The 26,368-nt window shown below is 57.0% G+C and overlaps 1 protein-coding gene and 1 non-coding gene across 4 annotated transcripts in view; both read right to left on the bottom strand.

The window, feature by feature from the left end:
- The window catches only part of IL17REL (interleukin 17 receptor E like), a 49,368-nt gene that overhangs the window by 7,268 nt on the left and 15,732 nt on the right, over positions 1-26,368 (bottom strand). Inside the window, exons 2-17 of one of the 3 annotated variants that reach the window (XR_009565316.1) lie at positions 10,380-10,529; positions 10,100-10,209; positions 9,711-9,825; positions 9,426-9,470; positions 9,024-9,169; positions 8,864-8,935; positions 8,728-8,782; positions 8,043-8,206; positions 7,930-7,974; positions 7,587-7,644; positions 7,257-7,414; positions 6,999-7,079; positions 6,741-6,798; positions 5,423-5,503; positions 3,353-3,414; positions 381-533 (exon numbers count right to left, since the gene is read on the bottom strand). Coding sequence is in view for 1 of the 3 variants with exons in the window: in XM_060305533.1 (XP_060161516.1) it covers positions 5,478-5,503; positions 6,741-6,798; positions 6,999-7,079; positions 7,257-7,414; positions 7,587-7,644; positions 7,930-7,974; positions 8,043-8,206; positions 8,728-8,782; positions 8,864-8,935; positions 9,024-9,169; positions 9,426-9,470; positions 9,711-9,825; positions 10,100-10,209; positions 10,380-10,529 (1,283 nt within the window). In the remaining 2 variants the exon portion in view is untranslated. The other 2 variants (XR_009565315.1, XM_060305533.1) reach the window with 2 other exon arrangements.
- Positions 1,308-1,380, bottom strand: TRNAR-CCU (transfer RNA arginine (anticodon CCU)). The gene has a single exon. It is a non-coding gene; the product is annotated as a tRNA-Arg (tRNA).

Below are 26,368 nucleotides of genomic sequence, written 5' to 3'. Positions count from 1 at the left end.
CAAGCCCTTCCGCCCTCCTCAGCGCAGAGCCCAGCTCGCAGCTGCAGCCCGGCCCCCCGACACGAGTTGTCGCTCCTGCAAGCTAGAAACCCCCCAACTGCCAAACACGTCAGAGCCCAGCAACTCTGAGGCATCGACCATTTCTTTGTTCCTTCCTGACTAAACTCAGGGAGTGTCCCCCCACCCTCCTTCCGAGAGCCCTCTGCAGTCGGCCTTCCCCCCCAGGGCTCATCTCGTCAAGGTGAGTTCCTGTCTCCAGATGGCCATGATCAGAGCTCCCCTCGCTTGGCCCGCAGCCTGGTGACAGTCGATCCTTTCCTGGAAACTCTCCTCCCCTCCTCAGCTCTGACCACCACCCCCCACCCCCCCAGCGTCCTCACCCAGCCTCTCCTTATGCCCACTGTGCGCACGCTGGGGCCTCTGCCACCGCAGCCCTTCTGGCCTTTCCATGGAAATCCTCAACAAGCCTTCCAGAAGACTTCTCATTAGAAGCCTTGGAGAACACAAGCCAGTGGGAGGACATATTTGAAGTCCTGAAGAAAAAGAAAGACCTGTCAACCAAGAATTCTATATCCAGCAAAACTATCTTTCAGAAATGAAGGAAGGAAGATGTTTCCAGATAAGTAAAAGTTCAGGGAGCTCATTTCCTGCCCTACTGGAAATGCTAAAGAGAGTCCTTGGGGCTGAATGAAAACACACTAGACAGTAACTCAAAACCACGAGAAAGTACAGAATACAGTGAAGGTTACTGCATGGGAGAAGCTGAAAGCTGGTGTTATTGCAGTTTTGGTTTGTAACTCCTCTGTTTTTTTCCGTATGATTTAAAAGGCAAATGCATGAAACAATAGTTATAAATCTATGTTAACGGACACACAATAGATGAAGATGAATCTGTGACAACAACAGCAGAGGGCTGTGGTTGTGTAGGAGCAGAGTGTTTACTACTGAAACCAAATTGGTATTATTCAAACTAGGTTTTTATAAGTTTACGATTTTAATTGTAACTCCCAAGGAAACCAGTAAGAAAATACAGAAAAGGAAAGAAGAAGGACATCAAAATAGTACATCACAAAAAATCAACTAAATACCCAAAAGGCAGTAATAGAAGAAATGAGGGACAAAAACCATATAAGACATATAAGAAAACAAATAGCTATGGTAGAAGTAAGTCCTTTCTTTTCAGTATTCACTCTATTTTTAAAAAATATATTTATTTATTTATTTGGGCTGTGCCGGATCTTAGTTGCGACACGCAGGGTCTCTGTTGTGGCATGCAAACTCAGTTGTGGCATGCATGTGGGATCTAGTTCCCCGACCAGGGATCGAACCCAGGCCCCCTACGTTAGGAGCAAAGAGTCTTACCCACTGGACCACCAGGGAAGTCCCTCAGTATTCACTTTAAATGTAAATGGAGGGCTTTCCTGGTGGTGCAGTCATTAAGGATCTGCCTGCCAATGCAGGGCACACGGGTTCGAGCCCTGGCCCGGGAAGATCCCACATGCCACGGAGCAACTAAGCCCGTGCGCCACAACTACTGAAGCCCATGCACTTAGAGCCCATGATCCACAGCCACAGAAGCCACTGCAATGAGAAGCCCATGCACCACAACGAAGAGTAGCCCCCGCTCACGGCAACTAGAGAAAGCCTGCACGCAGCAACAAAGACCCTACGCAGCCAAAAATAAGTAAGTAAATAAAATATATATTTTTAAAACTTTAAATGGGTTAAAGTCTCCAATTAAAAGACAGAGATTGGCAAAGGCGATCCACCTTTGTACACTTGCTGTGTACAAGAAACTCACTTTACATACAAAGACACAAAGAGGTTGAAAGTAAAAGGATGGAATAAGACGTTCCATGCAAACAGGAATCAGAGAAGCTGGGGCGGCTGCGTTATTATCACACAAAATAGGCTCGAGTTCAGTTATTTTTCTTGAGATCCCGTATGGAATGGGTTGTACCTGCCTAGATCATATAAAGGGTGAGGTTTTTGTCTTTGCAGTCTCTTAATGCTCATCCAATAATAAAACTGTTTTATCCCTTTCTACCCTTGTGGAAGGACTCACTGGGTTTTGGGGTTTTTTTTAATAAATTTATTTATTTTATTTATTTATTTTTGGCTGCGGTGGGTCTTCGTTGCGTGCGCGGCTTCTCATTGCAGTGGCTTCTCTTGTTGCGGAGCACGGGCTCTAGGCACGTGGGCTTCAGGAGTTGTGACTCGTGGGCTCAGTAGCTGTGCTTGCGGGCTCTAGAGCACAGGCTCAGTAGTTGTGGCGCACGGGCTTAGTTGCTCCGTGGCATGTGGGATCTTCCCGGGCCAGGGCTCGAACCCGTGTCCCCCGCATTGGCAGGCGGATTCTTAACCTCTGCGCCACCAGGGAAGTCTGACTCACTGGGCTTTAATTGTTGGTCCACCAGCTCTATCTCCTTCCTGTCTTGGCGTGAGACCCAGCCTGCCACTCTGCCCCCAAGACCATCTCCTTCCCTTAACCTGTTCCAATTTTTCTTTCTGAATAAACCTTTTATGTCCTAGATAATTTACTCTTTTTTTTTTAATGTTTATGCCTCTCTTCTCTGCCTTGGGCAGGGATCTGTGTCTGTTTTGTTCACTGAGGGAGTGATACCCAGAAGGCCCTACAGAAGCACTGGCGAACAGAGGCAGCTCAAACTTACCACGTGCAAACACCAGCTCCTGCTGCTACATTTCCGTCCCAGCCCATGGAGCCCCAACTCCAGACACTGAGGAACGTTGGTCTATTTGACTCGTACCCCCGTATCCAAGCCAGGGCACCCCATGGCCCCACCTGCCTGCCACAGCCCCTCACCTGTCCATCCTGTTAGAACCAGACTCACGCGTTGCCGGGACCACACTCCTCTAAACGGCAGCCCTTCCACACTTCCTATTTGCTTTCCTGACCTCCTTCTTCTCGCACTGGCACTGGGCACCCCGTTATAAGTTACATATTCAGCTGCTTGTGGTCTGTCTTCCCCAGGCAAAGGTCCGCCCCAGGTAGGGTGGCCGATGGCCCTGCCTGCCTGGGGTTTAGGGCTGAGAATCCTGACCTGAGAAGCCCCGCAGTTCAGGGCAGACCCAGGTGTTTCCCCCGCTCCGGGGCCAGTGCTGTTTGTTATTAGTGCTGGGGCAGGGTGGCACCCAGTGGGCGCTCAGTACCCGCTTAAGGAATGAATGAGGCACACAGATGTCCAAAGGCTCGTCCCAGCTAAGCTGTGAGCCCTGGCGGGGGTGACCCTAGTCATCCCTCATCCGGGGCCTGAGCGCATCCGCACGTCTCTCCGGGGCAGGGGTGAGGATGGGGTTTCCCGCTTGGCGGGCGGGGGGGGCGCAGTCTTACTTGGTCCATGGCCAAGGCGGCGGGCCTGCTGGGCCATGGGGCTCCGGGTGTGGTTCCAGATCCTGATGTGGAGGCGGGAGGTAAGGTCCAGCTCAGAAGCGGGCGCTGAGTGTTGCCACCACTTGGTGGCGGTGCACACTGGACAGTGGGGCAGCTGGGACCAGAGCGTGTCCCTCCCCTCCCCGTCCCCTGTGGCCCTGCACACCCTTGGTCCTGGAGAGAAGCACGGCCGCTGCCTCTGTGTGGGCCTCTGCTTCCGCCATCTGGGGCGGCCCGGGCTGCTGAGGAGTCTTGGGGGAGCCTGCACCCGGTCAGTTCCCCGCACCCGCCGCCAGCAAATCCGCCATCCCAGCTCCAGGCGGCAAGGACTCCTGGGGTGGCCCTGGGTCCCGCTGGGGTCTCTGTGCGTGGACCAGGGGACCCCTGGATGGTCCAGGCATGGGAAGCAGGAGCTTGTGGGACGGGGAGAGGGGGCCCCAGCCAGAGCTGGGACCTTGGTCCCCCACCCTCCCGGGTGCCTTGATGGGGAGGGGACACCTGGGGCAGACAGGGGTCTCCAGGGGGCCCTTGGGCAGGGGACCGGGCCTGGCTGGGGTAGGGGAGTGGGAGCCTGGGGCTTGAGGGGTGGTTCAGCCCCTGCCAATCGTCAGGGGGCGGGCCTGCGGGCTGAGTGGGCACGGGGTGGCCCTGACCCGCCTGTGGGCGCCACTCTCCCCCCACCCACGGGGGCGGCTGTGGGGCTGTTGGAGTTCCTAGCTTGGGGATGTCCTGCGATACAGGCGGGGCTGTACGTGGCGGAGGGCGGCAGGCTCCGCCCGTGTCCGTGGCTCCACCCTCGCCCCAGCTGCAGTCCTGACCTCCATCTCGTTTTAGGAGGTAAGCCCAGGCCCGTGGTCCTCCCAACCCCACCCTAAGGGCCACCTTGCCCTGCAGACCCCATCTCTGTCGTCAAGGAAAGAGGCGAGCCAGGTGGACAAGTGTTTACTGAGCGAGGGGCCATGCTGGCTTTGCCTGCCCCCCTAGTCGGCTGGGGGCAGCAGGCCCCATTGAGAGAGGGATAGGAGAAAGCCCGGTGGACTGTGTCCGGCTGAAGGAGGGACAGCCCAGCCAGGGCCTGGGTGTAGGGGCACATCTGCAGACGCAGCGCAGCTGACGTCCAGGGCGGGGCCTGGATGCACCGTGGTCTCGTGGAGATGACCCCAGACACAGCTCGGGAGGTGTGGCCCGGTGGTCCTTGTGAGCCGGCAGGAGGGTCCTGGGAGGGCAGACCCAGCCGGCCAATTGCTGGGTGACCCCTGGCCTGGGACACGGATGTGACACTGCAGGGTCAAGGGTCCCCCTGTGGTCCCTGAGCACAGATGGCACATAGTGGCCCTCAGGGAGTGTGACTGTCTGAGAATGGTTCGTCCTGGCACGTGGCCCCTGAGGCCAACGGAAGCAGCCGGCCCTCACTGGACTGGCCTCGCTGGGGGCCTGGGGAGTGGAAGGTGGCCTGAGCTCTGCGGGGGGCTGGTGCAGGGTGGTGTTCGGGCCGTGGGCTCCCTCGAGCTCTTAGCAGAGTCTTTGAAGGGTCGAGGGAGAGCTGTGTGAGGGACACTGGGGGGCCAGTGAAGGCCCAGCCTGGGCAGCAGGGGGCCCCCCGGTATGTGGAGCCCGGCCATTGTGGGCATGTCCCGGCCCCCAGACCCGCCCAGCTACAGAAGGGGCGCGGCCACACTCTGCACTTCAGAGAACACTGTCCTCAGGACCAGGGGTGCAGGCCGTGCCCCCAGTTGTCCAGAGGGAGCCGGGACCACGCTGCGATTGGGCAGGTCAGGGGCTGGGCCACCCGGGGAAGGGCGCATCCCACCCAGCCGTTCTCTTGGACCCCACTCGGGGGGTTCAGAGGGGCTGAAGGTCCTTGACTGGAAGCCCCGGCATGGCCCAAGGGCCCGCGGGAGCCGCAGGCCTCTGGAGAGCTGAGGCACATAGGTGCCACGGTCTGGGGCCAGGTGAGACCCGCCCCACCGCCTGCTCTGAGGCCCAGCCTTCACAGAGGCTTGGCGTGCCCAGGCGTGGGCTGCCACTCACCACGTCCCAGCAGTCTGGCCCTAGCGCTTCCTTCTTCCTGGTGAGACACGTGGCCTCAGGCTGCTGTCCCCTGGCTGGCAGCTGGGGAGACAGGAATGGGGGCTGGCTCAGGCGGCCCAGTGCCACCCTCGTCTGGGGGCACAGCCGTCCCCAGCCCAGCCCTGCCTGTGCAGTGGAAGGCAGGAGAGGGGTCCGAGACCCCAGTCGCTCAGGGTGCACTGCCCAGTGCAGCTGAGCCAGTGCCCGCGCGGCAGGCAAGGGTCCCGTCTCCGGGGGAGTCCGCCCAGACCCCAAGGGCAGTATGCCCCCCAGGTGCCCACCACTTGAGCTGGGCCCAGTCACTCTCACTGCTTCCTGGGACTCTGGGACTCGCCCAGCATAACACTGGGGCTCCAGCCGTGGCCCCAGGCCAGCCACTGGGCCACCTGGCTGGCAGGTATTAGAGCCCCAGCCCAGACATGAGGCCCCTAGGGGTGACCGTCGCCCCTTTGACCTGTGATCTGCTGGAGGTGACCTTTGCTGGGGAATGGGACCCAGACTCGGCTGAAAAGCTCTGCTGGGTCAGGGAGTGGGGGGCAGTTGGGGGATACAGGCGTGAGGAGCCTCTGCGGGCCCCGGGGCATTTCCCGGGGGAAGGCGGGCAGGACTGGGGCTGCCCTGGAATTGCTGTGACTCAGCTGAGTTCAGAGGCCATTCAAGACCTACCCAGCTGCTCATGTGCAGAAAGGGCTGCGAGAGCCCTGGGTGCCGGAATGCTCCCCCCGTGACCAGGGGGGCCACTCTCCACAGCTAACAGGAGAGGTTCTGTGCTTGCAGGTGGCTGTGCCTGCTGTCACTCACCCTGCGCTGGTGTCGTCCTCCCCCCCAACCCCCACCCCCCACCCCACCCCCGGGCAGGAGCCACCCTGCTGGGCCACACCCAGGCCCTGCAGGGTTAGGCTCATCCGTGGCTGGCTGGGCGAAGGGTGGGCTGGGGACATCGCGTTCCTGCACAGTTGGAACCAGAGCCCTGATTGGGGTCCGAGCAGTCAGGGAGGAGACGCAGCGCACCTGACACCGTGGGACCCGGCTGGGTGCTAGGAGGCTCTGGGGCGGACTTGACCGCCCAAGTCAGGGCGGGGCCGGGCCTGACTCCGAGGCAGGTGGCCCCTCTGTCGCCTGCCGAGCCCCAGTCTACTGTGCCGTGCACCCCGCCCCCACTCCAACATGGGAGACGGGGCTCCAGGGGCCAGTCTGGGGTCCAGCCCTTGCCTCTTGCAGCCCCCCGAGGGCCTGTCCTCCCTGCCCCCTCTGGCTGAGGCCTGGCCCCGGTGCTCACCGCACTGGAGGTCGCACAGCTGCTGGGGGACGGAGAACTGGATGTCGGTCCTTCTGCCCTGCAGGCCGGGGTCGAAGGCAGCGAGAGCGAGAGCGGGTCAGCACAGCCTGCAGCCGCTCCCTGAGCTCCGCCCGCATTCCCCAGAGGCACCGGCTGGAGGGACTGCGTAGCTGGAGGGGCACCCAGGGCAGCTCTGGGGAGGCGGGGGCTCCCCTGAGGTCTGGGAGTGGAGGAGGTGGGCAGGACAGCACCACCCACCTGGATGCAGGTGCCGGGTGCGCAGGCCTGGTCCCCAGGAATGTCCACAAAGGCCACCGCAGGGTCCTCTGTGGGGTCACCCTGAGCGGGGGAGGGGTGGGTCACGGGCAGCGGGGGTGCAGACCAGGCTCCTCTGCGTCCCTGCGGAGCCGTCTTAGCACCCTCCCCACCAGGGCTGGCTTGGGGACTGTGGGGAACTGAAGGGGTCAGCACGCCCCCCCCAGGTCCCCAGGACGGTGCCCACCACACCCAGCTCACCGCAGGGATGGGGGTGGCCTGGAGCAGCCGGCGGCACGCGGGGGGCCACGTCTTCCCTCGGTGACACAGGCACACCTGGAAGCGGGCAGGGCTGGGCGAGAAGAAGGCCACCCGGAGGTGGCCCGGAGCGGGCGCCAGCTGGACGGTCATCTTCCAGGCTGCGGGGGGCAGGGGTGAGGCCCAGCACGCCACCCCACAAGTGACCGCACCCTGTCGTCTTGCCCCCCCCTCCCCGACCAAGAGGCATTTACACAAGCAAAGGGCCTTCTTTGCTGCGGCCGCCCTGCGACGGCCCCAGCCGGCCTCCCTCCCGCCCCACGGGGGGCTCACCTGGGAAGCGCAGCTGCTCAAAAGGGCACTTCACCGGGAAGCCCAGGCTCGTGGAGAACTGCAGGGAGGCCGAGGGACGGGGTGTGGCCGCGTGTGCAGGGACAGGGGGTGGGTGGGGGCCGGGACAGGCGGGCCTCCTTCGTGGCCCTCTGGGACTGGTTACACTGCCCCCGCCCCGCCCCCGTGGGACCAGGAGGGGATTAGAGGGGCCACTGAGTAGCTGGACCCAGGGCTGGACAAGGCACAGGGGGATATGTGGCTGCAGGCCCCTTGCCCCAATGCCCTGGGCGCCCTCCCCAAGCCCTGGTAGTGCACGAGGCGGGCTGCGGACTGGCCCACTCACCTTCAGGCAGAGCTGGGGCTGGGTGTCCACAAGAGGGTACTGCACCTGAGAGGCGCTCAGGTCAGGGCCCTGGCCATCCATCCCCGCCCCATCCCTGCCTGGGGGGCACTCACCCTGCTGTGTGCAGGCCGGCTGGACTGCTCCAGCTCCAGGCACTGGGACCCTGGCCCTGGGCGCCAGCACAGACTCACACGGCCACTCATGGGACAGGCAGGCTCCCAACTCAGCTCCTGGCTCCCCGGGTGGTAGTGGATGGCGTCCCACAGTGTCTCCGTGTCTGCAGGGACCCTCCCCCAGGGCTGGCGTCAGCTGGCGCCACCCCAGCCGCCCGTGGGCCACGGGACTGAGCGCCTGCTAGGGTAGCCATCGGGCTGGCCCAGGACCCAGGTGCCTTCTCTTGGGGGCTCTGGGCCTGACCCGAGTCTGTGTGTGTGTTCTGTGAGCACCCCGCACCCCTCCGGGAGCCCCTCCCGGCAGCCTGGGCTCTTCCAGGTGGCCTGGCTGCGACACGTGCGTGCTAGTGCACCGGCCGACACGCGCTCTCCTGCACGCTCATGTCCACGCGCAGGCTCTGCCACCTTGGAGGGCTTGCCTGGAACACACTTGGCTGCCTGCCGTCCGAAGCAGGCTCAAGGGCTGAGGCTGGGCCTGCCCCCCACCCCGTCTCACCCCCGCTCGAGTCAGCCGTCCCAGCTGGACAGGCCAGCCCCTACCCTGCTGTGCACCTCTGACCCTCCCATCTCCCACCCTTCTCTCCTCGCTCCCCCTTCCTTCCCCCTGGCACCATGGGGCACTTGCCATCTTCGAAGGGGCAGGTCTGGATCCGCACGGCGTCAGGCGTCGCGGACCAGCCCTGCGGGAGGGACTGGGGTCAGCGCAGGGTCTGCCCATCCTTCTGTCCACTCCCGGCGGTCAAGGCCACATCCTCACTGACCTCAAGGCACAGGCACGACAACTCTTGTTTGTAGGGCAGAGAGACCCTCCGGGAGACCCCGTTCGCTGTCACCTGCAGGGGAGTGAAGGCACCGTGGGCGGGCGGCCAGCGAGGATCAGAGGCGGGGCCGGGCCGGGGCCGGGGCGGGGGCGGGGCTCACTCGCACTGGGGCGCCCGCGTCTTCGCAGGTGAACCACTTGAGGCAGAGCCGCACGTAGTAGTCGTGGTAGTCGGGGCCCCCTGACTCTGGCACCTGTACCAGAATGACCTTGCGGCTGCGGTCCACCGAGTAGGAGAGCTTCCCAGCTGTGGAAGGGAAGCAGGTGAGGTCACACTGGGGCCAGAGGTCACCAGGCACAGGGCTCCCTTGTGCTGACAGCCTCCAGGTGGTGACCCCTGCCAGACCCCGGTATTTTGGGGGTCTCCCACCTGAGGACCCATCATGATTTCCCGAGTGCGGAGGGCAGAAGAGCCCAGTGGGAGGCCCGTGGGTGTCTGCCACCATCTGAGAGGCTTCCCAGGAGCCATGGGGCCCAGGTCCCACCCGGGGAGGGGGTCTCACCAAAGCAGTCGGGCACGTTCCTCCCTACGTCCTCGTCTGCGCAGTCTGCGAACGACAGAGGCAGTGTTGGGCCCAGCCCGCTCTGCACCAGGGGCCGCCCCCCAGCTGGGCCTCTGCCCGTGTGGTTTCCAGAAGGCCTTCCTCTCCAGGGAAACGGAGACGCTGACTTGAGCCAAATGCACTGCTGGGAGCCGTCCAGCGTGGGCCCTGCCCCCTGCCCTGGGTGAGTCCCGCCCTGAATCAGTCCCGGGAAGCTGGATGGCAGCTGTACCCGCGCCGGCCCACCTTCCACATGGTACCGCTCGTCCAGCTGGACCCCGCAGAAGTGGGGGACAGTCCTCAGGGTGACGTAGAGGCTCTGGGCCACGCTCACCTCAAAGCAGTCAAAGTGCACCTGGAGCTGGGCAGGGACGGGTGGGAACTGGTGGAGCTGGGACCTTTGTCCACCCACCCATGGCCAGGCCAGTTCCACACCGCACAGCTGGAACCCAGGGTCTGGGGCAGAGGAGGAGGGGCACCCATTCCTTGGGCCTGGGGTGGCAGAGCCCCAGGACGGTCTATGGATCAGGTGGCCAAGAGGGGAGGGCAGCCGGGAGCAGGCCAGGGGACAGGTGCAGCTGCCCGGCACCGGCTTGGGGCTGGACCCGCAAGTCCGGGTCAGACCCTGGTCTCACCTGCTGCCCCACCTGCAGCCGGCGGGAGGCCCTCGGGACCCGCACGCTCTGGCACTGTATCTCCTGGGTGTCCAGGCTCATGGAGCAGGCCTCCAGGCCCCGCAGGCCCTCTGGGTGGAGGGAGGGGCCGGCAGGGCTGTCAGAGCCCTTCCCTCCCCTCCTCTGTGAAGGGCAGTTAGCAGGGTCTCCCTGGTCCACCCCACCCCCGGCTTGTCACGGGGATTAGAGGAGCCCTGAGCCCACCACCCCACTTCCTGGGTGTCACCACCATCATGGTCACCATGCAGCGTGAGAGAGGCCTTGACGCGCAGGAACAGGGAGCAGCCGTCGGGGGGGGCACACTTCATGGCAGTGGAGAGGGTCAGGGCCTCCAGGACGGACCCGGACATGGACGTGGGGGGCTTGCGGCAGAAGCTGTTGAAAATATTTCCTGGGGAGGGGAGAAGGAGAGTGAGTACCACGGTTCCCAGGGCCTGGGTAAGGCTCTTTGGGTGGTGGGGTGGGGGTGGGGGAGGGGGGCTCTGGGGCTGCACAGTCGCGGGGAGAGTGCTCCCTACTTGCCCCAGTGCAGTCAGGGAACCAGGCCCCCGGTGAGTGGTGGGCCACCCTGAGCCATGCTCAGAGATGGCCGCTGGGCGCCAGGAGTGGGCCCCCGCCTGGCCAGCAAGGGGGCAGAGGAGCCCCCCTCGGCAAGCTGGCGGGCCCCACGGACAACAAAGATGGGCGACAGCAAAGGTGTGCTGGGGGCACGGGGGGCCTGACCTCAAGGGCACTGCCGCCTAAGGCCCTGACCGCCGGCAGGCGGCTGCGCCCGCCCAGGTGGGCCTGGCCCCGACGGCCTCGGTCAGGGCACCGGAAACTGCGGCCGGACCAAGGGCTGTGCAGGGAGCTGGGCTCTCACGTTCAGGCGCGGGGGCCGAGCAGTGTTTTCGGCCGTGGCTCTGCAGATTCGCCGGCGGACGCTTCAGGTCCGGGGAGGGGCGTTGGTTCCACGGGAGCCACTACACCCCAGGGAGCCCCGCGCCCCACGGAGTTGGCAGCCCAGGTTCTCTGCTGCGCTCAGGGCCGTGGCGTTCACGCCTGGTGACGTGTCAGACTGGGGAGTAACCCCGGGCGGGACAGTGCGCCCAGGAAGGGGAGGTGTGTGTGCTCAGCGGTGCCTCCAGGGGGCCCGGGCCCCAGGCGAACGCCGGGAGCATGTCAGGAAGACCAGCTTCTTGGGCTGACAGTCAAGGGGAAGTAAAGGACGAAAATGCCGGGAGGAGAGGGGACACGGGTGGGACCAGGTGGAACTGTTGAATGCACGTGATGGGGGGAAGCAGAGGCCGAGGGCGCACCAAAGGCTTCCTCGCTGCAGAGAAAGTGGAGCAGGAATGAGGCATCCCCACGGACCACGGTGGCTGACCACCGAGACCCTGGAGAAGGGGGGCAGAGGCACCGCGGCTGAGACACGGACGGACGCGCTGGCCCGTCGCTCAACAGAGCCCCGCCTGGACCGTATCAGAAACAACTCAAAGAGGCAGCAGGAACTACGAGGTCTGAAATGTTCCTGGGAAAGAAACCCAGCGCTGTGGATCCCACTGTGGCCAAGATGGAGTCACAGGGGTCAGATTTTCCCTCGAGCCTGAAGCAGCCTGGAAACCAGACAAGATACAGTCTCAAGACACCGGACGTGGGGAAGGACAGACGGCCATGCCCGAGGGACGGGGACAGACGGCCATGCCCGAGGGACGGGGACAGACGGCCATGCCCGAGGGACGGGGAGAGACGGCGATGCCCGAGGGACGGGGACAGACAGTTATGCCCGAGGGACGGGGACAGACGGCCATGCCCGAGGGACGGGGACAGACGGCCATGCCCGAGGGACGGGGACAGACGGCCATGCCCGAGGGACGGGGACAGACGGCCATGCCCGAGGGATGGGGACAGACGGGGGAGCCCAACGAGGGCCCTGCTGTCTTGAGAGCCTTTCCAGGCTGTGGCAGAGGGAGGGGGAATTTGGGACCCCTGACACCCTCCCGAAGTGGAGAAATGGGGCAGACGGAAGTGGCCAGAGTTTGCAGGATGAGCACAAGAGGAGGGATGATGCAGAGAGAGCAGGGGAATGCGTGTTCGGCAGAGAGCGGATGAGCACATGGACGTGAGGGGCTGCAGGAAGAGGAGAAGCCCAAGGGGTTTGCAGGGACAGCATCCTGTCCGCACCCGGGGCCAGGACTATCCCCATTCCCAGCCAGACTGGGGACTTCGTGATTCACGGGGCCCCGGGTACACCGTAGGCAAGAGTCTTGCTTCTGTAGGAGAATAACTAGCCTTAGATGGAGCACTGCTCTGGCCTCGCCTAACAAATCTTAAAGACCCCCAAAGGTTAACCTGTTTCTAAGGAACTTAACTGTATTTCAGAAATGGCTCAAGAATATTTGTATGGATAAAGGTATATATCCGACACACAACAGGTAAAAATCACCATGTCTACCATATAATAGAAAATTACAAGCCATGCAAAGAATCAGGAAAACATAACCCAGAATGAGGGGGAAAATCAAATAAAACCGACAGCGATGTTAGGATTAGTAGACAGGAACATTCAAACAGTTACTGTAACTGTATTCCACATGTTAGACATGAAAGATATTAAAAAAAAAAACCCAAATCCAACTTTTAGGGATGAAAACTACAGTGCCTGAGATGAAAAATACAACAGCTGGTTTAATAACAGATTAGCCATTGGAAAAAAAAACACTGGAGAACTTGACATAGCAACAGAAAACATCCAAAAGTAGATGGAGAGAGATTGTGGAGATGGTGAAGTTGTGTTGATGATGATGGTGAAGGTGGTGGTGACAGTGGTGAGGAAATAATAGAACAGAGCATTGGGGAGCTGTAGGACAACTTCAAGTGACCTAATGTATGTGTGGTTAGGGTCCCAGAAGGAATGAGGGAATGAAAAAACTTGAAAAAACGATAGAAAATTTTCAAACTTGGTGAGAACTATAAACTCACAGATCCAAGAAGCCTGATGAATGATAAGAAATATGAAGAAATTACACGGCACACCAGGATCAGTTTGCTCAAAGCCAGTGGTAAAGAGAAAACTGTAAAAGCCACCAGAGGAAAAAAGACATGTGATGTGCAGAGGAACCAAGGTAAGGAAGGTGCAGAATTCTTTTCGGGAGCAACGCAAGTGAGAAGATGATGGGGACAAAGACTCTGCAGGACTGAGAAACAAACCCCGCCCGCCTAGCATCCTATCCCTGCCCACATATGCACGACTGATTCTCAGCAAACATGCCGGGAACTCAGAGGGAAAAGGGTAGTCTTTTCAGCTAATGGTGCTGGATCAACCGGGTGTCCCCAGGCAAACAATGCGCTTCTGTCCACCTTTCACAACATACAAAGGTCACCTAAAATGGACCGTCAACCTCAATGTAAAACCTAAAACTATAAAACTGTTAAAAGAAAACACATTTTTATTCAATAAAAATCTCTGTGACCTTAGGTAAGGCAAAAAATTCTTAGATACAACACTGAAACCGTGACCCACAAGAGAAAAAAATGAATAAATTGGATTTCATCAAACTTTAAAACTTCTGCTCTTTGAAAGACCCTGGTAAGGAGTGAAAAGATAAGTCAGAGATTGGGGGGAAATATTTGCAAATCATGCACCTGCTAAGGAACTTGTGTTCAGAATCTATAAAGAACTTTCCAAATTCAATGATGAGGAAACCAACAACGCAATATAAAATGGGTGCCTGTCTGTCCTCAATGCAGGAGGGGTAGACTGGGGGAGGGGGCCGCAGGCTTCCACCATCCTCCCCCCAGACTGATGGAGGTTTAAAAAATAATAAAGCCAGCGAGTAGTTGGTCTGCCTTTTTTTATCAACACGCGCTGGCAGTTCTAAACAGTGTTGGTGATAAAATCTTCCCTGTTGGTGGAAGATCTAAATGATGGCCTGCCCCCAGCCTGGCCCCCAACTGCATCCTTCGCCCACTGTCATCTTGGAGCTGATGTACCTAAGGTGTGGGGTCAGATGGACGACTCAGAGGGGGACAGCACCCCAGGGCAGTGGCTGGAATTGGAGGAGAGGCCACCTGCAGGAGACAGCTGAGTCCCTGTCTGGCCACAGGGGCTAGTGGTCAAGCCCGGTGGATTCGTCACGTAACGTGGTGGCGAGGAGGACTGTGTGCCCAAGCCTGACGCTTCCTTGCTCTGAGGGTCATCCTTAGAGCTCGGTGGGCAGCCTTCTCGAAGAAGCGATTGTGCTTTAGAATTCTCTCTCATGTGTGTGAAAACTTCCTCCTCTGCGCAGAAAATGAGAAGTCTGCAACTTTTGACCTTTTCTGGAAAAAAACAAAGACCTTCCAGCCAAGCAAGGAAAGGATCAGAGCCAAAAAAAAAGGTAGAGCCATAGAAGAGCGTGGTGACCATGGGAAATGATGAAATACATAGTTAAGTATAATGGATGCGAAGGAGAAGTCGCTTGTTGTAAATAAATGAATAAAAATAAGAACAGGCTCTTGTCCCAAATTAAGCTCACAAAACAGGAGACAGTATATAGAAGAAAGTGAGGCAGGGGACTTCCCTGGCGGTCCAGTGGTTAGTGCTCCACGCTCCCACTGCAGGGGCTGGGGTTCAATCCCTGGGGAACTAAGATCCTGCATGCCGTGCAGCGCGGCCAAAAAAAAAAAAAAAGTGAGGCAGAAACACTAAATTATTTGTGGTTCAAAATGGGGAAAATAATTCACTGCTACTGTGTGGAAAGAATTGTGAACCCAAAACTCATCATAAATACTTACGGAGAAGTAAATATATTTGGTCTTATTTAGAGAGGCTTCCTAAAAGAAGACCTGACAGCTGTATTTTAAAAAGGAGAAATATGAACTCAAAAGGAAGAAGTGGGTTACGAAAGCAACAGTGAACACAGGAATGGGTAGAACACGGTGGTGAATTTAAATTCATGCTGGGAGGGCAGCAGGAGAAAGAAGGACTCCTGTCTGTTTAGAAACAAGTTGCGAGTTCCATTTCCCAGCCTACGATAGCCCACGCTGTTTGGACCAATTCTACTGAAAACAACTTACAATGCTGGAGAAAAAAAACATACATGTAAAAAAACTTCTTAAAAACCTGTGAGAGGGCTTCCCTGGTGGCGCAGTGGTTGAGAGTCCGCCTGCCAATGCAGGGGACACGGGTTCGTGCCCCGGTCCGGGAAGATCCCACATGCCGCGGAGCGGCTGGGCCCGTGAGCCATGGCCGCTGAGCCTGCGCGTCCGGAGCCTGTGCTCCGCAACGGGAGGGGCCACAGCAGTGAGAGGCCCGTGTACCTCAAAAAAAAAAAAACCTGTGAGAGCTGATAAAGAATCAGGATCATCAGTATAAACCCTGAGGAAGGGCAGAGGGACGCAGAGCACAGGAAGCCGCGTTCCGGGGCGTCTCCCAGCCCGGACGCTGAGGGCTCCAAGCGTGCGGCCCAGACCAGGGGATCCCAGGGCTGCCCCGTCACGGCGAGGGGAATCAGGAGAACCCTGCCCCCTCCCCGAGTCCTGGGGCGTGGTGGGAGGGCAGGGGCAGCGGAGCTTCCTGGAGAGCCCACAGCCTCCGTGGGCCTGGGTGCTGGGTCCCGGCCCTGGTCTGCACCCCCAGGAAGATCCAAGAAACTTCAATCTATGACTTAGTTAGAAATGGTCCTGATAGTCACATGTCACTCCTGGGTGCCACTCAGAAACAAAGGGGAACCTGGTCTGGGGGAAGGCGCCTACATCCTAGGCTGTGGGGAAGGCATCATTTCTCAGGGGCATGGAGCAGACATTTTTTTTTTTTTTGGCCACACCCCGTGGCTTGTGGGATTTTAGTTCCCCAACCAGGGATCAAACCTGGGCCCTCGGCAGTGAAAGCACGGAGCCCTAACCACTGGACCGCTGGGGAATTCCCTGGAGCAGATATATTTAGTGATAAACAAAGTTGCTGGGGAAACAAAGCACCAAGAGAAAGAACCAGCAGAGACATGCCATGGACGGGTCCATGGAGTGCTACAACAGGTCGGACACAGACTGCAGACCAACCTGCTAAAAGGATAGGCTTGAAAATATAGGGGAAAAAACTATAAAGAGGGACCTAGCACGTTTGAAAGAAACAAATAGAATTTCTGGAAACAAAACCCACAGAAACAGAAATTAAAAAGCAACACATGGTTTGGAGAGCAGGTTGGACTGAAGAGAGAATTAGTGGGAGAAAGATCACAGTGGACGACACAGAAATCAGCAACGAGACAAAGGATGGAAAACGCAGAAGGGAGACTGAGAAATAGGAAGAAAGACGCGAAACGTCTGAGGTGTGTCCATCGAGGTTCCAGAAGGAAAGGAGAGGATGGGGCAGAGGCAATATCTGAGATGATGGTTAAATTTTCTAAGGCTTACACAAAAGTAAAAGTATAAGCTGACCCCACTTACGAATATAGCTGCAAAATCCTAAATAACATTTTAGCAAATTGATTTAATAATATATTAAACACGACCAGATAGGAGTTGTTTTAGTACTGCAGGTGTGGTCAACATTAGACAATCTATCACCTCATTAAAAAGATTAAAGGAGGAAAATTGTATCTTTATAGACACAGAAAATTTTCATAAAATTTAACACCTACCCATGATGAAAGAAGGTTTATCAAACTAGGAAAAGAAAGACACTTCCTTGTCTAGATGGAGGGCATCTCCTCCAAACGCCCAATAAACCTAATGCTTAATGGTACGTTTTTGGAAATCATTGCTATTTAATATCAGGACTAAGACAGTGGTTCCCCATTCAACATTGTCCTGGAGATTTGAGCCACTTCCATAAGGACAGAAACAAACGTAGGTTATAAACTGTTATTATTTGCAGAGTATGTGATTATCTATATACAAAAACTTAAGAGACTCAGTGGGAAATCTACTAGAAATAACAAAGAAAGTGTAACAAGTGTGTGGATGCAAGATTAATGTACAAAACTAGCTTTACACCAACAAACACCAACTAGAAAATGTGATAAAATAAGGAACCCATTCATGGATCCTTCAACCTCTGAAGGGCATAAATAAATACTTCAAGGAAGACCTAACTTCCTCAAAGATGGAAAGGCATACCATGTTCATGGTTAGAAGACTCACCTCGGATAAGATGTCATTTCTGACTCAAATTGGTCAATAAATTCAGTGCAATTCCAAGCAAAACATGTGATATTGTGATTTATATTAAGAAATATATATTTGGTCTTGGTCCCCATTTCTGGTACACAACTCCTAAAGCTCTTGGAGTTTCCTAAATGATGAGTGATAAAGGTGTCTTTTGTTATCTATAACGAACCTGTTTCAACCACACCTAGTTTGTTAATGAGGTGATTTTTAGAAGCACCTAAGGATGGGGGCTGGTTGCCAGGGGAACTAACAATGGGATTAGAGAGTTGGAACTTTCAGTCCCACCCCCCAGACCTCTGGGGAGGGGAGAGGGGCTGGAGGTTGAGTTCAATCACCAATGGCCAATGATTTAATCAACCATGCCTCTGTAATGAAACCTGCATAAAACCCCAAAAGGACAGGTTCGGAGAGCTTCTGGGTTGATGAACACGGGGAAATGACAAGTCCGAGCGCATGGACACTCCTCATCCTTCCCCATGCCTCGCCCTGGGCGTCTCCTCCATCTGGCTTTTCCTGACTTATATCCTTTGATAATAAACCGGTAATTTAGTAGGTAAAATGTTTCTCTGGGTTCTGTGAGCCACTCAAGCAAATTAATTGAACCTGAGGAGCAGGTGGCGGGGAGTCTCCAATTTATAGCCGGTCACTCAGAAGTACTGGTGACGCCTGGAGTTTTGACTGGCACCCGAAGTGGGGGTGTCTTGTGGGACTGAGCCCTTCACCTGTGGGAACTGAGGCTCTCTCCAGGTAGACAGTGTCAGAGTTGAGTTAATTGCTTGGTGGTGTTGAAGAATACACACACCGGAAAATGCCTGCTGAAATTTTCAGGAAACTTACAATCAAAAATTCCGATTGAAGATTTGAAGGGCTGAGGGTTGAGTCTCCGGTGGGAATAGACCTGGTGTTGAATGCCTTCGTGTCCTGTCTGGACCTTGGCCATGTTTAATGCCAGCTGTCACGGACGCTCAATTCACTGGGAGACGCAAAATGGTGATACGATAATTCTGTTGTTTTGCTTCCATTTCTTAGCTGGAGTAATTGTTCCAAGGGAGCATTTGTAGAAGAAAGGCACGATGGAGGCTTGATTCCTTCCCTTTATTTACCCAATCTTCAAGGTGAGTTGGTTCCCTGTCATCCACAGAGACGAACAATTCTTTTTTTTTTTTTTTTTAAACAGTACCGCTAAGAATGCATGGGTTTAAGTATGGGCTGCAACTCATTGCAGTCCGTATTCTTTTTTGAAGCTCAAACAATACCTCTTGGCAGGTGGGAGCTCCTTCTGGCCTCCAGGTACTGCAGACCTGTCACCACCGCCTTTGAGAGCTTCCTCCATCTGGAATGACAAGATGTCCCAGGCTCTTCTCGTACATTTTCTGCCCCAGACTGGAAATCAGTTTATTTTGGTGAAAAATGGTATTTCAAGGCCACAGCACTAGGGAGGCTCATGACTATGTGTTGGTCGTTGTTTCTAGGATTTTTCTGTGGACAGAGCTGCAACGTATTTAAAGCAATACCTCGTGAGGTCATACTTAGGTTACCAATTCAGAGTAAAGGTTTTACAGCACCTTTTCTACATGACATCTGCATCTCCTTTCTTCCATGCTTGATTCTCAAGAACACAGGAGAGGATAGAATGAAAATATGTCCTAACTGCCATTTGCTGTACTGCACACGCCGTACACGAGTCTGGGTCACAGCACAAACCACCGGGGTGACTGGAAACAGCAGAAACGTGCCTTTGCGTAGACTTTTCTCAGTCTCTCCCCATTTTTACACCATCAGCGTACAGCTGTGAATACCGCACTGTCTCCTTTTCCACAGGTAGTCTCAGTTTTGCAACTAGCCCTGTAGTAATTCTCACCCATTTCTTATCTGACCCTCCTGCAGTCTGGCTGCCCGAGGCTTGTTCTCCCGGAGAGTCCCCAGGAGGGGCCGTGGGACAATAGTCCGTGAGTCCCCGCCTGTTGTACCTTTATACATGAAGGTCAGTTTTCTTTTACGGAAACATATCTGACGTACAACATCGTGTAAATCGAAGGAGTACGGCATATTGACTTGATGCATTTATATGTTGTAATAATAATTGTCATCGTAGCAAAGGCACCCCATCAAGTGACATAATTATCGTTTCTTCTTTGGTGGAATAATTAAAATCTAGCCTCTTAGCAAGTTTGGTGATTATAATGCAGTATTGTGTCTATACGCACCATAGCTGTATTATGGTTTTGCTGTCCATTTTCTTCTAGCGTTAAGATGTCGCTCTTTGAAAAGTCTGATATACTTTCCTTTCTGTTATAAATTGTACAGCTCTTTTTGCCGAGAGGCCCAAAGATTTTTCTCTTTCCCTTTAAAATCCAGCCATTTTACTAGAATAACTTTGGATGTGGTATCCAGGACTGGTATTCTCCAGTTCATGGTTTGCCTTTTCAATATCTACTGTCAAGAAAGAAATGTTTGTTCTCCGTGAACTGTAGTTTTTAGTGTTTGTTCTGCTGCTTTGGTTTTCTTTAGGGTCTCATATCATCTGCCTTCCGGACATTCTTTGACTATCTGTAACATTTACCATTATTCACACATCATTTTATCTCTTTTTACATTTCTTTTTGATTATTTTCCTTTCAAATTTTAGTCGTATTCTTTTTTTAAGTCGAAGTATAGTTGATTTACAATGTTGTGTTAATTTCTGCTGAATAGCAAAGTGATTCAGTTATACGTATAGATACATTCTTTTTTTAAAGTATTCTTTTCCATTATGATTTATCACAGAATGTTGAATAGTTCCCTGTGCTATACAGTAGGACATTCCTTTTTGATTAAAAAAAAAATCTCCTTTTCACCTGCTATTTTTCTCAAGGCATTTAATATTGGGTGTATTCACTACTTCCAATGCAGTCTTCATTTATACAATGATTTTTTCCTTTATTTCTAGTCACCTCGTTTCCGAACGTTTCTAATTTTTGTTCACGTCGTTCTTTAACGTATCATTGTCTTGAATATTCTAAGCCATTTTGAAATGAACTGTTACACTTGTGGGTTTCAGGATGCTCTTCTGGCGCACCTCCTTTGCCTGTCGGCACATCATTCCATTCCTTCTTTTCTTTTTAATTATCATAACTTGTCTGGAACTTGCCCTTGACAGTCTTCCGTTGCCCACATTTACGTGAATTCAGTTTCCCAGAGCTCTTAGCAGACTTGGTCTGCTTTCCTGACTGCGCAGAGCTCCCTCTGCTGTCACTTTTGGGTAGTGTTTAAAAATAGGGTGGATCGCTGTTGAGTTTCTTAGCTCTTTCCCCCCTTGCCTTCGTACCTGAAGCTGCTCTTTTCTTGCCTCTGTTGTCCTTGATGCCACTCCGAGCTTCTCTGTGCAGGGCCTCTCCCAAGGGGTCCCTGCACCCACCTGCCGCAGTGGTGGGCAGCCCCTCGGGGGGGGTGTGCTCCCCAGCGATTCTCACCGTCTGTGGGGTTCAGACACCCCTCCACTCCCTGCTGCACAGATCCCGCTGATGCTCCCGCCTGGGGCTCTGGGGCTCGTCTCTGGGGTCTGGGAGCGTGGACTCCACTTCTGTTTTACATCCTTGCTCTTGGGTCTGAGGATTCAGGGAAGCTACAACCACACCATCATCTCCCGGGACAATTTAGGAAAGATTTAGGAAATCTCCCGGGACAATTTAGGAAAGAAAGGAACCAGAGGGGCTTGCCCCACCAGAAATCAGTATCTAGCTGAGCTCCATATGGACTCAGACAGTGTGACCCCGCTCAGGGATAGAGGCGGGTCAGGGAACCGTGCACACAGCGTGGAAATCTGACGGGGTGGGGGGCGTCCAGTACGTGGTGCGGCCACAGCCGGATTTCCAGGTAGCAAAAGATCACAGGTGGGTTCCTACCTCACACCATACACGGAGATACATTCTAGATGAATCAAAGACCTAAATCTGAGAAAGAAAACTTTAATACAGAAATATAGGAAATACAGGGAGAAAATCTCTCTGACCTCAGGACTGGGAAGACTTTCTTGAAAGACCCCCCATATCCACAAAATCCATGAAGGGGGAGGCTTGTAGACATGGCTGCATCAAAACTGAAACCTGTGACTCACACCATGAGGTTGAGACTGAGAAAGTGGAAGGACTCTCTGTGACGCGGGGTGACCGCCCCCACACGCTGGCCCAGGGCGGGTCAGGCACAGGGGGAGACCACACGGGTCTCAGCGTCATCAGAGACACACAGACTGAGACGGGAGTGGGGGTGGGGAAGCTGTGGCCTCACGAAACCCCTGCCCCATAACGACCAGAACCACAGATGCCACAGAGCCAGAGAACGGCCCCCGCAGCAGGCAAAGCACACGGACACAGGCCAGAGCATCACCCAGATGCCGTGGTGTCTCCCTGCCTGGCGACCCCGCTCCCCAGAAGCCCTGCTCGTGGGGTGACTCAGTCTCGGAATTCTCGACAAGCCCCCCTCCCCCGAGTCCGGAGAGAAGGAGGCCGGCTGGGCGTCCTGTATTGTCACCGCTCCGACTGGCGTGCGGGGGAAGGAGTGGGAGGGACGAGACTGCGGCGGCCCCAGGGCCCCCCAGAAGCCGAGGGCCCCTCCCCACACCTCTCCCCGGCCCCCAGGACCCGCCTGCCGAGTCCCCTGTCTCCCCAGCCAGGCCCGGGGCCGTCCTGACACCTAGCCCTCGCACACAGCTCCTGGGGGAAACACCATGGACCTGCGGTCAGAAGAGAGGAGAAGCCAGCCTGAGTAACCAGGGGTCTGTAGGGAGCTACCGAAGTGTGACCAGGATGGAAAGCATGTCAGACGGAGTGTAGGAAAAATTAAAATAAGGATGGAGGAAAGACATGGAAGAAGGGAGGGGGAAAGGAACACAGAACGTGGGAGGCAAGGAAACGTCACGGAGGAATAGAGGGGACTCTTCCTCAGGCACCTCCACTGTGACAAGGACACGGCTTCAGTGACACAAGGGATCCGACAGGGGATCACACGGCAGGAGGCTCAGCGGAGCCGTGCCCGCCGAGGACCAGTCAAGGAGCCAGACGACCCAATTTCAGGACAAATAAGTACGGTGAGGACGCAGGAACCAGGAGACGTGGCTGGAAATTAAATTGCCGGCTTGGAACAGTTGAGATCATCATGGCAAAAGCCGTTGAGAAAGAGAAAAATGAATGGAAGCAGGTGATGGAAGGCGGAGGTGACTGAGGTCAGATCAGATGGGAGAACGGGCATCACGGAGCCCGGCTTGGACCAGGGATGGCCTGGGGCAGAGGAGAACCCCGCAGGCCCCTCGGCAGAAATGCCAGGGTGGCCTCGGCTTCTCACCCTCCGGGGAGAGTCCAGGGACAGAACTGCCGCCGAGTTGATGCTATTCAACACCCCACAACCGCTGACCGCTGGTCGGACAAACCGGTGACGGGATGCTGCCTGGGGTGGGGGCGTGTCCCCGGCTCGGGGCCCAGCAGCCTGTGTCACAATCTCACTCCTTAACCTTGCAGGGGTCCTCGAGGAAACAACACCTCTTGAGGTGAAGAAACACTTCAAGTTTAACCATTTCTTTAGTTTTTCCTATTACAGTCAAGTCAAATTAAATAAAACACTTAGTTTACATGGCATAAGGTAATTTCACCTCTATAAAATATTTGTTATGTTTATCCCACAAACAGTATATTTGCCTACAAAAGTGTCTAGAATAATGTTTTCCTAATGTAAACAATGTTTATGTCTATATGGGGGCTTTGGAGCTAGATTATTTGCACTTTCTGCCGTATATATTTTGCATCTCTTATGCCCCTTTTAATGAAATACAGTGTCTGCAAAGACAATAAAGCTATTTTTAAAATGGGATATCGTTTTACAATGGGAAAAAATGAAAAAGTGTGATATGAGAAATTTATTGCAAAGCAATGAATTCCGTGAAAACAGGAACGCACGATTCCCACGTCCAGCAAGCCCACGACTGGGCTTGACGGGGCGCTTGCCCTCCTGCACCAGGCGGTGGGCAGGGAAGGGGGGCGGCGCTCTGCTAGGGGAGGGGCGGTGGCAGTGGCGGCAGCTCTTCCTGCACAGGAGGGAGACCCCGGCCGCCTGGCAGACCTGGCTCCCGGGAGGGCAGGGTGACGAGGAGCAGAAGGGCAGCGAGTCCCCCTCGGCCTGAGCTGTACTCACGGTTTACGCGGCTCTTGCAGGCGAAGCCCTGTGGACAGAACAGTGAGAGGGGTGGGAGGTCAGCTTGGCTGCCTCTTGTCCCCCGCCCACCCCGGGCCCCGCCCCGGTGTGACCTGGACCCCGTGCACCTTCAGAGCCCCCACCCCCTGACCGCACCGACTTCCCGTGCTGGCATCCGCGGCTCCCCCGGCCCCCTTGTGCCCGTGCTGGGCGGGTGCTGGGCTTCAGGAAGAAAAGAAAATGGGCGACGATCCCGGCCTCGGAGGAGCTGCCTTCGGAGCCGGGGCAGCCGCACGACGTCAGAAAGTGACATTTAACGTCAGCTGTTGAAAAGTGTGGGGGACGATAACCGAGCGGTCAGGAGGGTGAGAGCTGTGACTCTGCCGGGGGTGGCCTCGCTGGGTCTGGCCTGGGGACCGCCGGGGAAGGGCAGGGATTAGCCCATGCACACTGCCTCTCCCGCTGGACTGATGGTTTCCCGAGGGGTCGGGACCAGGGACCAGGGACCAGGCTCAGACAGGGTGGGTGGGGGAAGGCGCCAGGGCCGTGCCCGTGGACCCCACTTTGGTGGGTGGGCTGAGGGGGTCCACGGTAAGCTTGGGAGGATGGGGTCGGCAGAGTTCTGGGAGCCCGGGGACGGGCACCTGAAGCGGCGGAATACAAACCAGTAGGGTCGCTGCCCTGGGCCCGGGCTCAGCCGCAGTGGGGGCCCTCTGGGGGCACCCAGGGAGCAACGACAGCTGGGGGCCCGAGGTAGAGACCCTGCCGGCACAAGTGGGGAGGTGGAGGAGCGAAGGGGGTCTGCTCCTGTCCCTGGGGTTTGCAGGGTGGTCCAGCTCCAGCTCCACCCCCCTTTCTAAACAGCCTTTTCATTTTGGAATAATTTTAGATTTACAGAAAAGTTGCAAAGGTGGCGCTGAGGTTTACCCAGTGACGCCCGAGGTTAACGTCTCGGGTAAGTGGGTGTCACTCTTGGGCGAGCCCCAGACTCCGGGATTCTCCCGTTTCCACCCAGGTGCCTTTCCGCTCCAGCCTTTTAACTGTCACCCCGCGTCCACCCTGTCTTCTGACCACGACATCTCCCAGAGACGCCGACTCGCCCCCTTAGGCCTCCAGACGCACAACCCCCACGGAGGCGACCTGCGGCCCTGCCCACGGCTCTCACGGGTGAGGGGCCTGACTCCGGGGCTGGCCCAGGGTGGCAGGAGGGCTCTGCTGGACTAAGGGGCTGCACCCACCTGGGTGCCGCGCCCAGAAGGTGACTGGGCAGCAGCTGGGCCTGGGCCGCAGCCCTGAGTGGACAAAGGGGCAGTGGCTTGGGTCCTCGCCCACCCTCCCTCCCTGACACGGCCCCAGATGCCTGGAGCCACCCCCTGGCATCCTCTGTCCTGTGGCCCGAGCCCAGCCCCCTCCCAAGCTGGTAGGAGCTAGAGGGCAGCTGCATCCTGGCCCAGGGTCACTGCCTGCCCACTGGGGACCTCCTGCTGCCCCTGTGCCTGAGGACCACGCAGCTGTGGCCCCTGGGTTTCCAGTGGAGCGGGGGTGGGCACGGTCTAGTAGTTGGCCCTTCGGTGCCCGCAACCCCTCTCCTGCCTTGGGGACCAGCGGGGGCAAAGGTCGAGGTCAGAGCGCACCTGTGGATTCCGGCGCCCAGGGACCCTGGCATCTTGGGAGCTGGGGGTGGGGACCCGGCAGAAGCTGGCCCGGGGCCCTGGGGCCCTTTGTAGGGTGGGGCCGGGAGGGAGAAGTGGTCGCCCCACCTCCCCCTCCCCGCCTCTGGGGTTTTCCGTCGGGCTTCCCGGGGCTTCCCAGGGCGGCGGGCGTGGGGGGGGTCTGTGGGGAGGGACCCGAGGGTGGGGTCTGGGCCCTGACCCTGCGGCTCCACTGGGTGTGGAGGGCGGGGCCCTGCATGCTGCAGGAGGGGCCCCTTCGGTCTGCCCCACTCCGCCCTGAGGCACCCTGCGGTCATCTGCTCCTGTCCGCCCCACCCTGTGCCATGACTGAAGACGTGCCAAGGCCCAGAACAGCCCTCCTAGGGGCACGATGGGCTGCAGCGGTCTACATGCTGGTGCGGGGGGCACCAGCCGTGCCAGCGGTCCTCTGCTTCGCCCCACAGAGGCAGCCCCGCCCGCCGCCCTGGGCCTCTGGAGCCCCTCCCGTTCAGACCCCTCCTCCGGAGCTGTGACTCCCCCTCTCCGACCCCCTCCCTTGGCTGCCAGCAGCCCCCGGGCCTCGCGGGCTCTCCGCGTCCCCTGCTCCTCCGCCCTCCTCCTGTAATCCCACGGCCCCAGCCGGGTGCCACAGTGGCTGGAGCTCCACGGCCAAGTGCAAAGTGGGGCCCAGGCCTGGCCGTCCCCATGGGGGGCAGCGGCGGGGCGGGGGGACCCTCCCTTCTTGCTTCCCTCCCCTGGCCTGGCCCTCCTCCTTCTGCCGGGGTCCCTCCCCTCCTCGCGGCCCGCCCCACATCCGGGCCCATCCCACCACGGGGCCGGCCCATCCCACACCCAGCTGCACCAACGCCAGTTCTCACGTCTGACGGGCTTCTCAAATCCCATATTTCAAAAACGAGTTTCCTCCCTGAACCCTTGCCCGCCAGACCCCGTCACAGGAAACATCTCCTCCGTCGGCCCAGGGGCTACGGTTACACTTTAAGGTCCATCTTGGATTTCTCCTTCCCTCAAGGTCAAGGTCCCCTGCCCTGCCAGCTCTACCTCCAAAGTACACCCCAAAGTGGCCCCGTCCCATTCTCCATCTCCGTGGGGACGGTCCAGGCCACCACCCCTCCCACCTGGGCTCAGCTGTTTCCTCTGCACCCACCTGCTCCCACCAGGAGCCAGACGCACCTCCACCGCCACCATGGGTCCCTGCACCTCGGATCTGAGCCCAGCCTGACCCCCGGCCACCCAAGCCCACTCTGTCTATCCGTGAGCTCCCTGGAAC

This window comes from Globicephala melas, chromosome 10, assembly GCF_963455315.2.
Source record: "Globicephala melas chromosome 10, mGloMel1.2, whole genome shotgun sequence".
NCBI classification, from domain to species: Eukaryota; Metazoa; Chordata; class Mammalia; order Artiodactyla; family Delphinidae; genus Globicephala; species Globicephala melas.
Note: the sequence above shows the minus strand (reverse complement) of the source record. Positions and strands in the feature narration are given on the sequence as shown.